The sequence below is a fragment of the Centruroides vittatus genome, unplaced genomic scaffold, assembly GCF_030686945.1.
Source record: "Centruroides vittatus isolate TY-2023 unplaced genomic scaffold, ASM3068694v2 contig_900, whole genome shotgun sequence".
Classification (NCBI taxonomy): Eukaryota; Metazoa; Arthropoda; class Arachnida; order Scorpiones; family Buthidae; genus Centruroides; species Centruroides vittatus.
This window is the reverse complement of record NW_027122591.1, coordinates 1,311,305-1,330,023: the sequence shown is the minus strand read 5'-3', so window position 1 is coordinate 1,330,023 and position 18,719 is coordinate 1,311,305. Positions and strand designations below refer to the sequence as shown.

The following is an 18,719-nucleotide window of genomic DNA, read 5'->3' as shown; positions in this document are numbered from 1 at the left end:
ATTAGTAAACGTAGTTTTCTGTCTATATTTATAAATAATTTTTTTTTTAAAATAAACTTCATTCATTTTTGAAAATCTCAATCTTCAAAATCTGTCATAATATAAAAATAATTTAGTTAAAAACGAGATAAGTTTTGCATTTATTCAGAATAAAAAGTAGTCATTTATTTCAATCTAATCAAGTCGAAAACTCCATCTACATATTTCATACTTAATCCAAATTTTATCTCACCTATCATCACTGCTTTAATATAAGACAAGTTCCTTCTATTCTCTTTTAAATCAGGTTATCTTCTAGAGAGCACTACATTCGTATTTTTTTTTTACTGCTCCATAATCCCTTCGTAATCCAAGTATCTTCTCGGAATCTGACGAAGAATTTGTTTCTGAACTTCGCAGTAGATAACATTGCTGTCAAAACTTTCCAAGTCTTCTGCCATTACTACATTCTACACAATTACTCTATTTTTGGCTAAGAACATAGTAATTGCGTGATAGCTAAAACAAAACTTGACAAAAGAAAAAAAAAAGCTTATTCAGCACTATAAAATATTTTTTACACTCTTTATCTTTTGCATATGATCTTGATGAATACTCCAACAGAATATTCATTTTGTGTAGAACTAACATTACTATCGAATGTTTAATTTTTAAAATTCAAAAAGTATAGTTTGTAAATACTATAGTATATTTTGTTTCTGAAAACTTTATCTATAAAACTCAATATATGAAACTATAAGCCACAATTTACGAACATTTTTCTTGCTACAGCGACCCAGAAAAGAAACACGACCTATATTTATGTTATCTGTTTGAAAAGAACGATTATTCTTTTCGGAGGCAGAAAAGAGAGCAACTGAAGGCATTGAAAACAGCCAGAAATGGAGAAAGTTATGAATATAAAACTGCAGAAAGGATAAAATTAAAAAAACTGTAGTTTTATAAATGTCTATTTAAATAATTTACACAATAAAATAATATAAAAGCGATATTTAAATATTAGATTATCTGTATGCAAACAACAACCAAGTCTGTACAGAAATTAAGCACTTTCATGTTAGAAATGTTAACTAAACGCGACGTATCATTTCTTTCTTAGCAACTTTCGTGTCAACATATTGTCCGGTTAGTCAGGAAATCCAATTATCGATATCCTTCTTCTTACATCCCAATGATTTCCTTACAGGACTAAACTTATTTATCACAAAACAAGGTCTTTCACGTTTATTATTTTAATCATCATCATTTAAGGTTTCAATTAAGAAAATTTTGAATGAATTAAATATTTTCCTTCTTAATTAACATCGGGGTAGTTTATGTAACTTATTACGAATAAAAACATGTTTTCGTCTCTGTCTATATTAATTAGCGATTAAAAAATTAAAACAGACGTAAAAAAACATAAAATACGGGAGTTATTAAATGAGTTTTATTTTATTTTTCAGTTTTGTCTCTACATTTGTAATGTTACAATTGAAATTATCTAACTTTTAATTTAAAGAATATTTAAACATGATTTAAACATTAATTTCACTTAACAATTCAAGTTTAATTTCGGATTATGTTTAATTTCATTTGTAAATATATTTTACAGCTTCATATAATATTAAAATTTTCCTTTCTAGAATTATATTATCTCTGTCATACGAATAGTGTTGACTTAATTCAATACAAATACAACTGTTCAATAATAACTGACAGTGATACTGATGCAATGGTCTTTTTTATGTACAGTACGTGTATAGGAACTATTTCGTTTTATTAATTAATCATTAAATATTTATAAACATTAATTATTTATAACTTCTTAAAAATTAAAATTAATATGGAGAATACAAACTGAATTTGATTAAGGCAATTTTACTTTTTGATTTAATTTATTATTAATTATGAATACAGTAGTTAAATCAGTATATTATATATTTATGTCATATAACTATACTAATAATTATTAGATTATTTTAAGTGGAAATTAACAACAATGATGTCAAATATAATTTTTTCATTTCAATCTATGAAATATAATTGTGGCGTAAAGTTAAAGTATTTGGCTAAATTGCAAATTTGAAAATTTTTATGAGATGAAAATTAGGTGTATGGTGCCAGGATAACTTTGCACAATGTTCTTTTATTATGCGGAATTTTCTTTTGTCACTAAGAGCAAATGTCATTGCAGAAACTGTAATATGATTCTATAAACCGGCTCTAAAGTTGCGCAAACTAAAAGAGCATGCACCAGCTCTAAAAGTATAAACTAAAAGAGCATATATAACTTGTTATATGTTACTGCTTGCGCGTTGCGCACAGATCACAATAAATCACAGATTATAGTTAATAGATATATTTTATTTTTATCAAGTTTAATAAAATATTTTAGTTATTATATATGTAAATAAAACATTTTATTTCCATAGTTTGTAGTAATTTCCAGAAATAAATATTTATATAAAATTTTAATTATACTAAATCTATGCTAATTGTACCAAAATAATGTTTTCCAAAACATGAACAAAGGCAAAATTCAAGTAAATTAACGGAAAAAAATGGTATTTTGTTTTGTTCGGGAACTCACCGCAGTATCAATCGATATAAAGAGTAAAAATTTCTAATTAAAACATTTTCTGTCGTGGATATTTCCAAGGAGGTGTTGGAGTTGAAGATGGCGGATGAAGTGGTGAAGGTAATTGCAAATTTTGCCATATTGGAGATCCCGAAGAAAGATCGGTAAAATTAGCTGCTTCAGAAAATTTAATTGCTTTTGGAGATGCTGCAGGTGAGGAATAACTCTTTTCTAATGCATCCAACCAATCCAGGCGAGACTAACAATCGATAAAATAAGTAAATAAAAATGTCCAATTCTTTAAAAATCAGTATTTATCACTTTGTTTTTCCCCCATTTTTTGGAAGAAAAACAAATATATCTGATTTTCTTCAGGATTAATTTAAAGGAGGTTAGTCTTCTTCTCATAATTATTTCAATATGGAGAATACAATGTTACTCATAATCATTTTAAACAAAATTATTTGAAATTTCTATATTAAAACGATAGTTTTGAACAATTAAATAGAAGGTCATTGTTCTCATTCATTTATCATTTGTTAGAACATTACCATATTGGAGAAATGTAACAGGAAACTCAGCGCTATAAGATATGATATATGGTCAGGGTCAGACTGTAGGAGGTCAGTTGACAGGAAATTTCCACTGAATTCTGCATTCTAACTTCATTTCCTTAGCACATAAAACATTGATTACTATTCATCATTATTTTACTTATTATTATCCAATAGAAACTCGCTGTTATATAAACTAATATAAAAAATCAATAGCTGATCATACTATTGGAAATTTGTATTTGAAAGTGAAAATTTAGCAGTATCTATCTATTTCACAGTATAAAATTTAAATTATTTAACATAACTTAAAGGGGACTTTCACCTATAATGTATACAGTGCATTTAGAAGAGAAACGTCTAAGTATAAAATACTTCAAGAAAAAAAAATACCTTGAATATTCTAGATATGAGCGGGAAAATATTCTACTTTATGTTTAGAATTTATTCGAGATAAAATTTCTCGTATTTGTACAATGTATTATGTAAAATAAATCGATGGTAAGTTGTATTATTTATTTGCTTAAACATCATATTCTCCAATTGAAAGTTTATAATTGTTGTTATTGGCTAATACGATATAGTACAGAAACTTTTGATTGTTTTTCTAAATTAATAATAAAAAAATTATATTTTATTTACCGCTACAAATCCAATAACAATGATCTTATTAATGCTTGAAAGATTTTTCCATCGTTAAAATAATAATAATTGTGTTTAGAAGGAAATGCATCTTATATTAAAATCATACTTACAGCTAAATCGGATTTATCGCTATTCAAACTACCGAAAGCCTAAAAATAATTGCCACATTTAATAGTTACATATTATTATTGTTATTCAATTTTGACTTCAAATAATTTTATTAAAGTTCATTAACTTACATTCGGGCATTCAGGTTGGAGTTGTGAATTCATTTCGCATGTCCCGAGAATTAATTCAGTATCTGTTTTGCAACAGTTATCTTCGCGATAACTGATATTAACATCAACACTATTTGATTTTAACAATAATTTTTCAGATCCGGCAGAAAGTAATGAGTTTTCTGTAATCCGATATTTAGCTGAAAACAGATAAGGATTTTCTAAAAATTCGATTATATCAGAAAATAATTACATTCTATGCTATCTTCATTTCTTTCTTTTCATTTAATGTTATTTGTAATGAGTTAAAGTCTATACAGTGGATGAAAATTACAAGTTATTTAATAATTACCTTGGGAGTAATCCGTATTTGGTGAACTTGTTTGACTAGAATTATCCTGGGTTTTGCTGTAAAAAAACAAAAACAAAAACAAAAAAATTGAACACGTTTTAAATTCAATTGATTACGTACAAAATCTAGTTAAACTTTATTAATTACAATTCCAATATTTACTTCGTACGGTACATATTCATTAATTTCTTTCTGATGTTTTCCTGAACACCTGTTGAGAATAAGTTTTTTTTAAAAAAAATAAAAAAATAAAACTGTTAACGTGTAATCTTGAAAAATAACTATTAGCATATGTATATAACATTATACATACTACTAATATATATATATATATATATATTAGTAGTAATCTTAAAAATAAAAAATAGGAGGCATACTCTCTCTTAAGAAATATTGATCGCATTTTGACGACATAACTTTTTGAAATCTTCCTAAAATTTCTTTAAGTGGTGCATTCTGAAAGGAAATTAATATCATTTAAATTAATTTATTAATCGAAACTGTAACGACTTAAAAAGTTTTACTTAAATTATTTTTCAAACAGCATTAAACCTATAATTTATTTAAAATTAATAGAGAAAAATGCACTGTATAAATTTGATTATGTATTTTTAAAAGGATTCAAAAAAAGCCTGAATTTAATCCAGTTCTAAGAGAATTGGTGTTATTTTATCAGCTAAAAATGAAAAGCATCTTGAATTGAAATCAACTAGAACGAAAAAATGAGGCAATCTTACTTGAGTAGTACTAGGAATTAACGTAGAACATGGAGATTTCCTTTGTGTATTTAAGGGAGTTGATGAGATTTCGTGTTGAAAGCTAAATTTAAAAAAATAATCGTCGTCATCAGTAGATTTTAAATAAATAAAGATTAAATCAATAAAGAAAAGTTCTGCTATAAATAACTTCACAGAAATGATCAGACATTCCGGAGATAAAAATAATCTGAATCGGATTAACTGAACGGCAATCTTTCTTTTATTTAATCCAGATAAAAGGACTCTAACCATAAGTGGAATCTCTCTTTTATATGGCCGCAATACAATATAAACGAAATCAAGGAATATGAAAGGTCAACACACTCAAGACAAGTTGACATCCTTGAAAATCTCTTTAGATATTAAACTTCATTCAGCTCATTTAGAAAACTTCAAAGTGCTGCATTTTAAAGTAAACACACGAAATGTAGCATACGCTTAAAGCCATTCCTGTTCTATAAATACTGTTAATTAATATAAAGATATAATAAATGGCATAAAAAAATTTTCTTGTAAAAATCTTGTCATGTGAAAGAGAAAATAGATTGTTTTTTAAAAATAACTGGAGAGGGGTCGTATTTCATTTTGAAAGAAATCCTATATCACACATACATCCATCACGTGTATTTTATGGAGAAAGTAGAAGAGAGGCGTAATTCTTTGTATATATATATTTCTTTAAAATTCATATCATTCACTGTTGATAACAAAATATATTTATTCTTTATAATTAACTAAGATACCTATTTGGGGTTGGATCAGATTCATGTAATTTTTCATCAGAATTCTTTTCAGAGTACAACCTGTTCGATAAATCATTTTTTGAATTATTAACTTTAGCAGAATTAAGAGTTTTCTCCGCCCAAAAATCCAATATTCTATTCAGATCTTGTTGTGTTCTAGCTCTAGTTTCGTCTGACATTTCAAATTCGCCTGTGAGAAAAAATAAAAATAAAGCACGAAAATCAAATAAAAATATTAGCATAACACTGAATTATTTAACAGGACAAAAACATACAGGTGTGTATATGTATATATATATATATATATATATTGAGTTAGCAGAGATGGAACTTTAATCTGTTATATAAAACATTCGAATTATATCAAGAAAAACTAATACATAATTCATATTTGTTACCATATGTAAGAAATTTTCGAGATGCTTCTATTTTTATACAAATCAATCTTGTAAAACGCCTTGAAATATTAATTAAGTTAATAAGATAAAAAAAGGAATTCAGGACTTACAACTGCGCGTTACCGTGTTTGATTTCTTTCCTCTGCAATAAATGCCAAGACGTCGCTACAGAAAATAAAAACATTAAATTCTTGAACTGTTCGTTTATTTATGTAAGATCTCGTCAGAAAAAATAAAACAGCTTTTTTCCCTGTACAGTACATATACACCCTTGTATTTTTTAATGCAGACTTACAGTTAGACGTTGCTGAGTGATGAAATCCGAGTAACAGCGACGCGTGCCTCTAACAGGTACAGAATTCTGCAAGAGTAAATTATAAATAAGCGACTTGCTAACTAATTAATAAATTTACTTTTAAGAAAGTTTTCCCTAGTTTAAAACTTACCGTCGAATCGTTTTTTCTGCACTCCGGAATGCAATTTTCCTAAAAATTAAATTAAAACAGAGAAAAAAAGGGGAGCGTTTTATACTGACAAATTTTAATTTAATTAAAATAGAGAGTAGCAAAGATATAAGCATACTTTACGACATTTTCGGCGACGTTTGAATTTTTTCTTCCTCGATACTGTTTCCTGTTGTTCACAATCAGTATCGGAACTCATTTTTATCTCTGGAAAATAAACAAAAGAAAATTTATATCGACCTTATCTCTTCGATAATAGAGTATGAATCTTTGTCGTATTTTTATGGTAATGAGAATTCCATTCGGTCGAGTTTGATATGATGATGCGAATAATTAGCTCTGATAATAATTAACTCCAGAATGAAAGGAAAGATAAGAAAAAATATATATATCATCAGCATTTATCCTTTCATGTACTAACAATATAGGGAAGCACGTAAGAAAAACCATTTTTGCAAAACTATTTCAGAACTTTTAGTGATGATGCTAAAAGTATAAATGGATTTTTGGTTCATTTTTACTTTCAAACAGTGAAAGATAATAAACAAAGCAGAATATCGAAGTGATAAAAAGGATAAAGATGATAAATTACCCAATTTGCTTAATTTCCGTCCTAATATTTATTCAATGACGATAAACATTCAGAGGCACAAAAATGAGAAAAGAAAATTACACACATAGGAAGATATATTTGCTAATTTGAATGATTTGAAGCCTAGAAACACGAGAGGAACAGGAGGAGCAAATATTAAATTATAGAATTCAATAGAACTCGAAGGAACTACACTTATGTAAACATAATAAGGAAGTTAATTTACGAATCTGACATCAATTTCAAATGAAGTTAGCATCTATATTTATCTAAAAGAGCTTCGATTATCAATCTTTTCTCCCCTCACAGTATTGTTTAATAAGCAACTTATGCAGGAAAAAAAAAATCCATATTTTTCTGCATGAAGAAAATTCCAGGTATGATATCGATTTTAGTGTAATGAATAAATGTTATGTTTCCCTTGCGCACTCAAAATAATTACATTACTTTCTTAATGGTTCTATCTAGTAATTACCGGGATTAACGATTTACTTTCTTCGTTTCAAATTGCTGGATTTTCTGCTCGCATCCACATGACGTCAGTATGACGTCCAGAATGGTAATGCGTCACGGCAGACGTCATGGCTTCGAATGAAACGTCAGAAATGAGAAACTCGATTCGTGCATAGAGATTTACAGATTTAAATTTTCGTAGCTTGTAAATAATTACCGATTCGAAAAATAAATAAGGAAAAAGATATTGTTAAGGAAAGTCGCTTTAGAAGCAGAATTTATTTTCTTATATAAATTAACTTACAAAACTTAATATCGATCACGTAAACGTATTTATTTAGCTAATTATAATTTTAATAACTATTCTCAAACAGACTGTTTTAAAGTCTGTTTCTTACGAACATTTTCGGTAAACGATACGATTTAATCACTAAATTTTCTTTGAATTTATTATATATATATATATATATATATATAATAAATTACACAAAATTATTAATAATTTTGTGTAATTTATTTTTTAAATGTATTTAATTGTAATTAAAATAGAGGATTAAAATACATGTTTTTTGCAACTTTCTGTAAAGTACACTATATCAATTTGATTTTTATTATAAAGATTTACTGCATTCTTCCAGAATGCTGCTAAATATGGACAATATCCAAGTTATCCCTTCTATTATTTCAGAATTTACATAATAAAATTATATATGTATAAATTATAAATCTAAAAAAAAAAAAAACTTTATGGAGTGTATGAAGTGATGCTGCAATTTTTATTTATTTTCCTTTTCTTATTGAAAACAATATTAGTTTTTGTTATATATTATTATCCAGTATATATATATATATATATATGTTGAATTTCATAAGCGATTTTCTGCAGAAAACATTTTAGAATTTAATAGCAATCATTTATTCAAATCGAAATTATATTTTGGAGGGTAGAACTTATATATATTTTAACAAAATATATTGCTGTATTTACTACATTGCTACGTAAACACACATATTTATATACACATACACAGATAGAATGTATACAAACACATTATTTACATTTATACTTAGAGAGATTTGTACAGTAGATATCAAGAAAATAACGCTCTTCCATCATACTATATTTTTTCCCTCCGATCTTATCTACGGAATTCAATGATATTTTCGGATGATACATCGATATCCAAGTCAAGCAGGTATAAAGTTCATTGACTTAAACAAAAATGATCAATAATATTTTAAGCTTCTAGCATTACGATTTATTAATTTCGTATTATAAACAGATAAACATATAAATTTTGTACAGGTTTATACTAATTTTTAATCGTATGAACAATGATAATCTTAATTTTAACCGCAAAACATCCAGAAGAGTACGGAAAAATGAGAAGAAACTTTGTAAATAAATTAAAAGCAAGATGTAAATATTTCAAATTGATAATGTACTAGCGCCGAATGAGAATCATATATTCAGCACGTATTAATCCATCCAGAAATGTATAATTAAGTGGAATAGATTCAAAACTTTCTTTTAATTATTAAAAATGTATAAATTAAACATTTTAAATATTCAATTATTTATCAAAGCGAATTTCTATAACATTTAACATCTGATTTTAACTTTATTACGCTATAAACATTTCATACATTTATTCGGTCATAACCTAGGTTCATATCATGAATAACTTATAAGAGATAATTAAAAATATTTTTAACAAGTATTTTTATATCTTAACGCCATCTGTTAGCGATAAATAAAACTGATATTAATAAAATAATGAATTGTAATCAAATCTTCGAGTGCAACTCATACTCGAAGTATGACCACTCGAATTTGTCTTCACAAGAAAGTATTTATATCAGAAATCTATCACGATATATAGAAAGGAGAATTAAATAAAAGAAATTCTTTTTTTTATGGGAGATTTACCATTTGTTCTCTTACACATATTAGACTTTCTTTTTTAAGAAAAAGCTGAAGTGAGGCCAATATAAAGTTTGTTTCAATTTTTAACCGGGAGTATAAAAATGCTATCAATTTATAAGATGATTTTATTTCTTTTTTATAAAACATTTTAAATTTTTATGAGACTAACAAAATGTTAGTCTCATAAAAATTTAAAATGTTTCGCTAATTTTCATTGCACTAATAAATTTTATTTATTTAATATTCTTTTTCACAAAAAATTTCTGTGTAAGATCAAATGGCATTTCTTGAGAAATTTTAACATTCTAAATTTAATTTTTATGCACACGAGAATCTCTGTAGATGATGACCAATTTGTATTCTGATTTCTATTCCTCATTAATTTAAACATTATATTAAGTAAAAGCAATTTATCAAGTTTAGGTACATTCGAAAATATAATACCATAAACATATATTGAAGAAAACCGTAGGCATTTGATGGAAGAATATAGAACAGTGAGTACTGTCATTTATGTAAATATTACTAATTAGTATTTACTTTTTCATCGTTAATTCAATACTGAAATGTTAATAAATTTAGAATAAACACAAGATGCATTGGTAGGTTTATTGCATTAAAATGGACACAATTCACAGGTCGTTTCTGGTAAGTAAAAATTTCAATAATCATGTTTCTTTCTTTTTCTTTTTATCTTAAAAATTTACATTCTTCCAGACATTGACTAGCGTCGTTAAAGATTTTATTCTTTATCCGTTCTGAAATTAAATTAAATTCATATCGATCGAAAGAAAAAACTTTAGATTCTTCATCTTTATATGCAAAACATTCTATGTTTGTAAGCGCAAGGCATTTTAAGTTATTATATTTTAAATTTTGTAAAACATTATCGAGGACTTCTCCCTAACAATTCTATCATTCTGACAAGCGAGTTATTCAATTCTTCAGAAATATTTCGCGCTACTATCCAATTTCTTACCACCTTTTGTTCATTTTAAACCCATCAGAATATTTTAACGGGTTAAATCATATAAGTTACTGCTTTTATCAGATTGTGTTGCCGGCTGAAACTATCCTTTTTTTAGTTGTCCTTAAAGGTCAAAACCGATCGAATATGTTCCTGTTTTGTATTAGTGATTTCACAGCTTCCTACTAGACTTAAAAGGTTTATCATTTTGTATTAAACATTATTAGTATCATGAAAGCTTAATTTGGTAATAGCATCAGTTAAAATTCGATTTGGTTAGTAATCTAGTTAAAATATGAAAGCTGTTAAGTACTTATCCGAAAAAGTTTCAAATTAACGATTTCTGAATGTAGATAATAAATTTTAAATTACTAAAATCTCTATATAGGTGTAGATCTTATCTGACTGTCATTCTTTCCAAGAAAAATAAATTCAATTTTTAACGTATATAAACATGTTTTTACCGAAAAGAAAACATTTAGAGCCGATTTTTTTGTTTTGAAATTTAATTTTCCATTTTTAAAATCGGTTTCAAATCAAAAATAAAAGAAATATTCAACTTGAAAGGATAATAATATCACTCCAAAATTCGATTGAATTGTATAAGGATTGATGGTTTCGTTGGCTAAAAAAAAAATATATATATATACAGTCAAACCTGTTTTTATGCGCTCTTTTTATGTGCGATTTTTATTTGTGCGATTTTTTTAATGCGAATTTTTAATTTGTGCGGTATAGTTGGCGACTAGTCTCGTGCGATTCGTCATGTCTCACGTTGACTTATTATAGCTAAATAAACTTATTGTAGCATAAATGCACTTATTATAGTAATATTATTGCATGAATATGCGAAAAATGAAATAATTTACTTTTTAAGTCAACAAAACACCACCTGGACAAAAATATGTAAAACAGACGATAGACCAGACGATGCATTCAAGTGCTGACATCTGTTGTCAATAAATTTTATTTCGTATGGTTTTGAGTTATTTTCTACGTGAGACTTCTTTTATGCGGTCCCTATTGACCGCATAAAAAAATTATTTTTTTAATTGTGTTGCGAAAACTATTATTTACAGCCATTCGTGAAGTTTCGTGAGATTTTTTTTAATGCGTTTTTTTTAATGCGGTCCCTATCCCCCGCATAAAAACAGGTTTGACTGTATATATATTATATATAATATATATAAAATTTTTTTCCTTCATCTTTCTTCTTTATAAAACTTTAAGAAAAAAGTAATAAATAATGTTACGCGATATTTATCCATTTATTAGAATTTTTCATTGAAGTTATTTTTAGTACTGGTTGTAAAATATAGAAAACTCCATTCGAAATACTGTATTTATAATAATTTTTCATGCAAACTTTTTATAGCGTTAAAAACAAAACTCGTTTTGTAGTGATTTCAAAATTTATCTTCGTCAAAGTATGGAAATAACTAGATTATTTTAATTTTATATATTAATGTTTATCAGAAATCTATTCGTTTATATTCAAAATATACAAACAATGGCACAGTTTCCAAATAATAGCAAGTCTGTAGTTTAAAATAATCAAATTTCATTTTAGAAAACTAATTATTCTGAAACAATTTTACAAATAATTGAATAAAATTCTACATTACTTTCAAATCAAAAATGAAAAATTATCAAGTTATAATAGCTAAGCAAATATCTTCCATTTTTTAAAAATAAAATTTTGCGATTAATTTAAACTTGGAATAAATATAAAACTGAACTTTTACCAAATAATGACTTTATTTATTCTTCATAGTACATTTAATTGGTTCGTTAGGTTGAACTTCATCGTAATATAATTACATTTCTCTACTCAACGCGATAGGAAAATAAAATATCATCACTTGAAGGAATCTCGTTCAATATTTAATAAAGGAGTTAATCGATAACTACTTTTAAGTAAAAATTATCTCCACAAGAAACTTTTAGAATATCTTCAAAATGACTTACGACAAATTCAACGCAACTACGGTAAATTAATAGAAAGTTATCTTAACCAAATTGAAATTTAAAATTTAGTTGAAAACTTAAGCCAATTTTACAAATTACATACATTAAATACTAGTTTAATAAGTCCAGTGGACATTTTTCAATTTTAGACGGATAATATATAATATAAATGACTACAGGAAAGTTTAAATCAAATATAATTTATTTAATATGTGAAAGTAAACTTTTAACAAATTAATCATTTTTTCCTCTGGAAATGAAAGTATTGTATTAATATGTATATCTAGAAAAGTAAAAATTGTATGTAAGAATTTCCTATATAAAATATAAGACATAAAAAAATGTTTTCAAATTTTTTGCATTGACCTAATTAAATCTAAAATCTTCTACCTTCGACACTAAAAACAATTATTCCTCTTCACTCACAAGTGCTGAAAATTAACCTTATTAGAAGGCTACTTGAATACTCTTAGCAAAGAGGTGTGAATAGACGTTAACTGCTTTTCATCTTTCAATTAATTGGTTTATTGAGTTAAATATAAATTCGAATAACCCAGTCATTGTTTTAGATTAAGTTCAATTAAAAAATAAACGAATTTCAGGATAAGGATTACGTTTAACATTCATTCATTGATTATTCAGAATGCATGCATAAAATCTCTTGTTCACTCTAAACTTGCTAGACTTAGTAAATTGAGATAAAAAAAACCATTTAAATTTTAAAGACCATTTTTTCTTTTTAAATTTATAATTTAGAAATAAAAAAAACATTCTTTAATAAAATGGCTTTTTATAAAATAAAAGAAAATTTTGTATGTTTATTAATGAAGACCTGATGGGAGAAAGAATGGAAGTTCCTCTACCTCTTAAGTACACTACATTGTGCTACACTGAAAAAAGAATCTTGTGTTGTTGTGTAATATAAAAAAAAACTGTTTGTGTCATATATATTTTGTATAATTTAACAAATTCGTATATTTTTGTGTAATTTTTTTAACTGTGTTCTCGCCATTAAAATGATTTAATGTCGACGATAATTAGTATTTTCTTCCATCATATAAAATTCATAATTAAATTTTGATCTTTCTTGAGATGGAATCTTTTTAAAACTTTTTCAATAAATTTACATTTTCCTCTTTTTTTCCGCCTTATTTACGGCGTATTAAAATATACTTAATTTCTACTTTAATAAGTTTTATGTTGTTATAATTATACTGACCTTTATAAATTAAAATGGCGGATTTTTTTCTTAACAACGTAGTTAGTTACGCCACCTGGATATTAAAAAAAATTATGTAATTATAATATTAATAATTGAAATTATTATTATAAATAAATTTTTAAAAATTTATCTTTATATAATAATTAAAACGCTATTCAATATTATTATTATTATTATTTTTAATAAATGGTTATTTTATTTAAAAAAATAATATACTGTGTCCGAATTAATAACTGAGTAAGGAAGAAGTGTTAACTTGGAAGTAATCGCTCCACCTGGATATAATTTTATTTTAAATTTAGGTGATTATTATAATAAAATATTAAATTTAAAAAAGTAGTTTTAAAATGTACTTTTGTTATTTTATATATTGTATCCGGTTTTTTTTTGCATTATTAGATTCATAAGTTAAAGAGGAAGCGGGTATAATAATCAATAAATGGTTTAGCGAAGAAGCAATTATAGATTTGAAAATTTAGAATATTTTTTCTCGCATAAAAAATAAGAATTTAATCTTTTCGTATTACAAAAACGGAGAGATTATTGATAAATCTCGGTTTTATCGATGTCGAGTGCTAATTTCTAACGTTAAATCGCGATTGAGGATTTAAATTTAATGCTAACGTATCGGGAATAGTCGTACGACAACGCGAAAGTTTGTTTATATAAATGACTTTTCTTCCGTTAATCAAGACAAAAGACTTTAGGAAAATCTTATTTATTTATTTAAAAATTAAACTCAACTGAATAATTTTATAACTTTGCCTACATAAATTCAATTAATTTCATCTTGGTCATTATAAAAAAAAAAAATCGATTTAAAAATTGTTAGATGTTTCTTAGATAACAATTTTTTTTCTTCTATTTTTGTTCATCCCGTAGAGGTTTTTTTTTTGCATCAAAGAAAAGCTGATTATTCTTCATAAGACGAATCGTTGACCTTAATAGAATTTCCTAATGCGATTTTACGTCGTGCGCGATTACTTTATGAAAGTTTTTTAATATTCAACTATAGCAAAACATACCTATTCTAGATAAGTGCAAATCATCAGTAAAATGCGTTTTTTAAAGCCACATTGTGATCTAGATTTTATTATTTCCTGTTTAGAACTAGCATATATTTAATATATTCTTTCCTCTTTAAACAAATGTATAAAAATGGACCCTATTCACAGAGAAGCTAGCGAGGACATAGGATCCTTGAAAATACTTGTTACAATTATTTATTTCATTGCATTTCTTGTACAGTAGGAAATTAAAACACCTTTCTTTATGTTGCATTATACGGCCGAATCTCTAATAACGGCCACCTCCTAACAATCGGCTCTTCTAAATAGCGATCATTTTTATCGGGAACGTTTCTTTTTGAAATGTGTACAAAATAACCTCCAAACAATTGCCATTTATACTTTCCCGGTTGTTTTATATAACAGAGGGAAAGTATGGCGATCGGTCAAAAAATGCTCCCCCCCAGACTTTTACAGTTTTGGGCCCAGAACGCCTTGAAACGTCGAGAAATGCAAAATAATAATTTAAAAAAAAAATCCAAAGGTTATTATGAATGGATGTGTATGGGGGACACGATTTTGTTCACCATCTTTGAAGCTTAATAACTCCTTCGTTTTTTGGTCGAAAGTTTCTGAAATTTTGCAGGGAGGTTTGTTTATTAGAGGGACTGTTGCTATTAAATTTTGGTAATTAAAGATCATTGGAAGATAAATGGGGTCGTGTGTATCTCCAATAGGGTCAGAGTTAATGACGATTTTACTTGTTATTAGCATTTACATTTTTTTTATAAAACACACCACTTCCCTCAAAATTAAGCTTATTGCCATCTTAAAATAATTAATAATATAAAAAGTTTTTATAATGAAATCTAATAACAGAGGGCTTCACACACAATTTTATTTATTACTAGCTGTTACCCGCGACTTCGCCCGCGCGGATTTTGCAAGCAAACACCATTTATATTCAGTATTTCAACAACCATAGTAATTGTTATATAACACCTACCACTGAGAATGATGAGAATTGCTGAGAATCAAACGAACTGTTTTCAATTTGATCAATTTTCTGGAACGTTTACAATCGTTCTATAATCGAATTAATGTGCAATAACAAATTCGAATTTAAAACGGTTCGAACATTTGGTTAAAAAATCGAAATATATAAAAATATTTATAAAAATGTCTGAAATGTTATCAATTTAATACGCCTAAGTACTCAATGAAGACTAAACGTAGTTGAAAACAAAATATCGCATCTAAAATAGTACAGTAGAAGCCGTTCTTCAGGTTAAGCCTTAATCCTCTCCCTCTCCCTACGCGGGGGAATTTCCAAAAATCCCTTCTTAGTGTGCGTTTTCATGACGTACCTTAACTGTGTACCAAATTTCACCTTTTTCGGTTCAGCGGTTTGCTCTGGGCGATGATGAATCAATCAGTCACCCAGTCAGTCAGTCAGGACAAGTAATTTTATCTATTTAGATGATTGTATTTTAAAAATAACTTTTATATTATTAATCTCATAACAGCCGGGAAAGTTACGCAACTCGTTACTGATTTTTTTTAAAATAACAAAATAGCGTTAACAAGCTAAATTTTATTATTTTTAAAAATATATTATGGTTTCAAAAAATAAATGAATCAGGCAGTGCCAAAATGAGAAAAATTCGGTCCCTGAGCGAAACTTGTGACTTGAGGCTAGGCCTCCCAAAAAAAATTAATAATCATAACCTTCTCTATTGGCAAACTACTCTACTGTTTAGTAAAATTTTATTTATTTATTTATAAGTGAATTTACAAATAGATTTATGAGGCCCTACCAGATTTAGGAATTCCAGACCCTGGCCTCTTTTAACCTCTGAGAGGGCTTATATAAAAATATATCTTGTCGTTTTACTGCACCAATTGTCTTAGCGGGGATTGGCATTTATAATCTCAGAGGCTTTGTAATGAAAAAAAATTAAATACATTTTTAATTATTATATTTTAATTTTTTAAGATAATCTCTAAGAAATTGCATTTAAAATGTTGTTGCGGAATAGAATAAAATTTTTTTTTTTTTAATTTTAAGATATAAAAACAAATAACCGTTATACACAGTCTAAAAACAAAGCTAACTCTTCGTAACACCTGTTTTTAAATTAACTTCGACTAATTCTAATTATGTTTATTTGATTTACTAATCCAAAACTATAAAAATTTCTGAAGATTCTTGATTTTTATCATGCATTAATGTAAGCATTTAAAAAAAAAAATTTAAATAAAGTCCAATAAAGAAAATTTCAGAAATATAACGAAGTACTTGCATTATCTAAAAATTTAAAAAAATACTCTTTGTATAGAGTTTAATCATTTTTTGAATCCAAAGAAAAACAAAATTTAATTTTACTTTAACATTTAAAGGATATTAAAAAAGTAATAAGAGATGAAATAACGGTTGTTCGATTGTAGATAATATTTTTTAAAAAATATATTTTATTTTCGGTTATTTCTAATGTGGCGCAGCAAATTCTTTTAAAATTCTATTAATTTTAGTGAATAAACAAGTTTTTTTTTTCCTTCTTTTTAAACCGACGTATCGTCTCATTTAATGAATTAATATATTATTTAAATTCCTTCATTATTTCCCAATCGATTATACAATTAATAAAGTATAACATAATTTGATAAATAATTTATTTAGAGTTCATAAAATTTGTAAGATTCTCTTATTCTCTATCAAATAAATAAATAAATGATACTCGTGTAACGACTATCTTTTGACGTTCTTGTAGATTATATTCATGGATTATTAATCAAATTTTCAGCTCAATTTGTCGTTCTTAATTAGGCTACCGTCTAGAAAAATGTTTCGAAAAATTTCGCAAGTAAAACAAAAATATGATTGGTCTTTGATAACAATTTCAACCATCAGTAAAACACTTATTTATAGAAAAGTTAGAGAACAAGATAAATGATACTTTTTCCTCTTAGTTCATCGATAGAAAAAGGAAAAGGAGGAAACAATCATCACCTTTCATAACCGCCTGTGGAAAACACTAAAAATTTTCCTTTGACCTTTTAAAGGTCGAAGAAAAATAGCTGTTAACTCCTCCATAAGTGTTAGTAAAAAGTAATAACTATTTTCTTTCTTTCTTTCTTTCTTTTATATAAATAACTTCCATCAAAGAATTATTTTACCCACGATTTACTTTGCAGGACTAAGTTTTAATCATAATTTGTCATCTAACTAGTAACAGATAACAATTTTTTTTATATTTATTTTTATATATAAGTTCTTAATTATTTGCAGAATTGAGTATAGCGTGACGTACACGAATTTCTTTTTTTATTGAAAGCTCAGTAAGTATTGAGCTTCTAGCAATAGAAAAAAAGGATGTTCTAATAGAAACTTAATATCGTATCAATCGATAGGATTCGCCTTTGTAAAAAAAAGTAGTTATTTTTTAAAATTTTTATTGATATTTTATGCTTAAAATTATTCAAAAATACATAGAATATTTGCTAAATTTTCATAAATAGTTGAAGTGTTGTTAATGGATATTCTTCTTGAATAATTTCTTTTATTTCGTGATCATAATCAGTACTTAAGAGTGTATTGTTAATGAAAACTTCATACGCATCAGTTTTAACTATAATTATTGCTGAGAAAGCAGCTATAACAATTTTAATATGACTTTAATTCACTTTTACATTTAGTGATACGTTTAGTAGCAGTAGAAGATCGTTATGTACTTAATAGATACAATATACATAAACCAGAAATCAGTTTCCTATTAGCCGAATATAATGATTTACGAATCATTTTCAACAATCGACAGCTATTCAAACAATATATCCGTAAATTAATTAAATAATCTACCCGATCAACTGGGAATTTCCTGCAGGCAATAT

General features: G+C 26.4%; 1 protein-coding gene and 1 long non-coding RNA gene across 3 annotated transcripts in view; one reads left to right on the top strand and one right to left on the bottom strand.

Annotated features, from left to right (window-relative positions):
* Positions 1-1,536, top strand: part of LOC136984051 (uncharacterized) — a 39,025-nt gene extending 37,489 nt beyond the window's left edge. Inside the window, exon 3 of the long non-coding RNA XR_010882143.1 lies at positions 772-1,536. This is a non-coding gene — a long non-coding RNA (uncharacterized lncRNA). The remainder of the gene's footprint in view (positions 1-771) is intronic.
* A 685-nt stretch (positions 1,537-2,221) lies between these two features.
* On the bottom strand, positions 2,222-14,070 carry LOC136984046 (uncharacterized). 2 transcript variants are annotated; one of them, XM_067280968.1, is made up of 14 exons: positions 14,038-14,070; positions 13,819-13,873; positions 6,811-6,899; positions 6,675-6,713; positions 6,524-6,589; positions 6,339-6,393; positions 5,831-6,020; positions 5,067-5,148; positions 4,707-4,785; positions 4,492-4,540; positions 4,330-4,385; positions 3,999-4,177; positions 3,870-3,908; positions 2,222-2,819 (listed from the first exon to the last, which is right to left on the bottom strand). In XM_067280968.1, the coding sequence occupies exons 3-14, from the start codon at positions 6,889-6,891 to the stop codon at positions 2,610-2,612; spliced, it is 1,125 nt and encodes a 374-aa protein (XP_067137069.1). In that variant the 5' UTR covers positions 6,892-6,899; positions 13,819-13,873; positions 14,038-14,070; the 3' UTR covers positions 2,222-2,609. The 2 variants fall into 2 exon arrangements, 1 of the variants encoding a protein (XP_067137069.1); XR_010882140.1 differs by having other exon boundaries at positions 2,718-2,819; positions 3,757-3,908.
* Between the last annotated feature and the right edge of the window lie 4,649 nt (positions 14,071-18,719).